The 1,938-nt window shown below is 52.6% G+C and overlaps 1 protein-coding gene across 1 annotated transcript; it reads left to right on the top strand.

Moving 5' to 3' along the window:
* Positions 1-1,087: 1,087 nt before the first annotated feature.
* On the top strand, positions 1,088-1,720 carry LMXM_08_29_2830 (conserved hypothetical protein; the record flags this gene model as incomplete). The annotated part of the gene is made up of 1 exon (XM_003872226.1): positions 1,088-1,720. One exon carries the CDS (start codon positions 1,088-1,090, stop codon positions 1,718-1,720), a length of 633 nt encoding a protein of 210 aa, XP_003872275.1.
* Between the last annotated feature and the right edge of the window lie 218 nt (positions 1,721-1,938).

The following is a 1,938-nucleotide window of genomic DNA, read 5'->3' as shown; positions in this document are numbered from 1 at the left end:
TGTGTTTAGCGGCCTTTTCCCCTTCCTCGACACAGAACTCTCTCTGTTGTGCGTGTGACGTTCTGACCGGGCCCCAGTCGCTGCGGACTAACCCAGAGTGCCGTCATGGCGACGACCTGTGCCCCCACCCCTCCTCCCCGCTTTTTTTTCGTCTGCACTCCTAACCCTTCTGCACTCTGCTTCGCTACCTGTTCCCAGCTGCTTTGAGCATTCCAATAATAAATATCTGAGTCACAAGTGTCAACACAGCCGCGCCGTGTTTCCCTAGCCTTCTCGCACTACTTGAGGGCTTAGCTCTTCTACATGACAGGATTGCCTGTTACAGGCAGAGAAAGAACCTCGCTTTCCTCTCCTCACAAGTACACAATCGTCGTCGATGTGCGCCGAGGTACACTGACAAAGAGCCTCGGTTGCCTGTGGCGTCACTATTCTCCCTCCTCTACCGCACCTAAACTCTCCTCTACTTTCCCCTCTTCCTCTCCACCGTATTCCGCTTCTCGGTGTGTGTACTTCACCGTCTGGTTCCCCTTTCAACGCATGTGCCCCCTTGCCCTTCCCTGACGCGTCCGCTGTTTTTTCTTTACCGTTGTTTCGCCTTCTTCTCACGCCCGTGTGTGCATGTTTGCGACGTCGGCATCCGCAACTCATTTTAACTCGTGCGCGTACATTTCTTTCTCGCTTCCCCCGCATTTGCGTGTGTGTGCGTAGTAAAATCAAGCCCCCATATTTCTTCCGCTTTCCTGTCTTCCTTACTTCTCTTTCTTCCCACCAGTTTTCCTTCCTTCTTTGTCTCCGGTTGTCTTCCTTGGTTTTGTTCTGTCGCCCCCCTGTAACCTCCATCCTCGATCACCACCTTTTCTTCTCACACAGACATTGTCAGTTGTTTTGTCAATTGTGAAGCGACTGGCTTTCTCCTCCCAACACCTTACTCAACAGCAGCATCACTGCCTCCTCCTCTTCCCCTTTTCCTTTCTCGTTCCACCTCCCTCATTTCCCTGTGTTATCCATTCTTTGTGTTTTCTTTTTTGTTTCGGCGAATTTCACTTTAGTGGTTTGCCTTGTGATTTTTTTTGCGGTTTCACGCAAAATGTACCTGCCGAACACGAACTCCTCTTCGCAGATGATGCAGTTCCCCTCTAATCAATCTCAGCAGCAGTTTTCTGCGATTTCCTCCTACACCCCTCAGCAGCAGTTCATCGTACAGCACCCACAGCAACAGGGTGTGTACCAGGCGCAAAATCCGCAGCTTGTTCCTATGAACATACCATCACAGTCTAACCAGCAGTACGTTGGTGGGCCGCCGGGCACGATCTATGAAGGCGGCGTTCAGGGATCGATGAACCAGTCGTCTCCTGACCAAAACGCTCTCCGCCACAACAGGACGCAGATGGTTCCAGTTCCCTCCAACGATGAGCGATACCGAAAGCAGCTGATTGTGAACTACCTCGCCCAGGACGTCAGCAGCGCCGACCTGCACACTCTCTTCGCGCGCTTTGGCCCTCTTGACGGCGCGCGCATCATCTTCGATCGCCAGACCAGCATGCCTCGCGGCTACGGCTTTGTTTACTTCCGCTACCCTGACAGCGCCAAGCAGGCTGTGGACACCATGAACGGCTACGAGTTTCACGGAAAGCGCCTTAAGGTCGGGTACTCGACCAACCCACTCAACATCATCTCCAGTGCATCCTCGAATCAATACCCTGCCGGACAGGTTAAGTAACGAGAGGGTGAGTCTGTCTGTGCACGTGTGCGGGTGCCATTGGTCGGGTGATGCAACGCACTTCCACGCACCACCTCGCTGTGCAGATCCTTCATTTCTTCTTCTTTTCGTCTTTGTGACCGCCTCTCACTTCCTTGCATCGGACGCAGGAAAAAAAAATCGATGCCTTCAATGACGGCAAAAGACATGCGTTTGCGTGAATGCATGTACGTTCACAT

The sequence above is a fragment of the Leishmania mexicana genome, chromosome 8 (assembly GCF_000234665.1).
Source record: "Leishmania mexicana MHOM/GT/2001/U1103 complete genome, chromosome 8".
Lineage (NCBI taxonomy): Eukaryota > Euglenozoa > Kinetoplastea > Trypanosomatida > Trypanosomatidae > Leishmania > Leishmania mexicana.
This window is presented reverse-complemented; position numbering and strand designations above follow the sequence as displayed.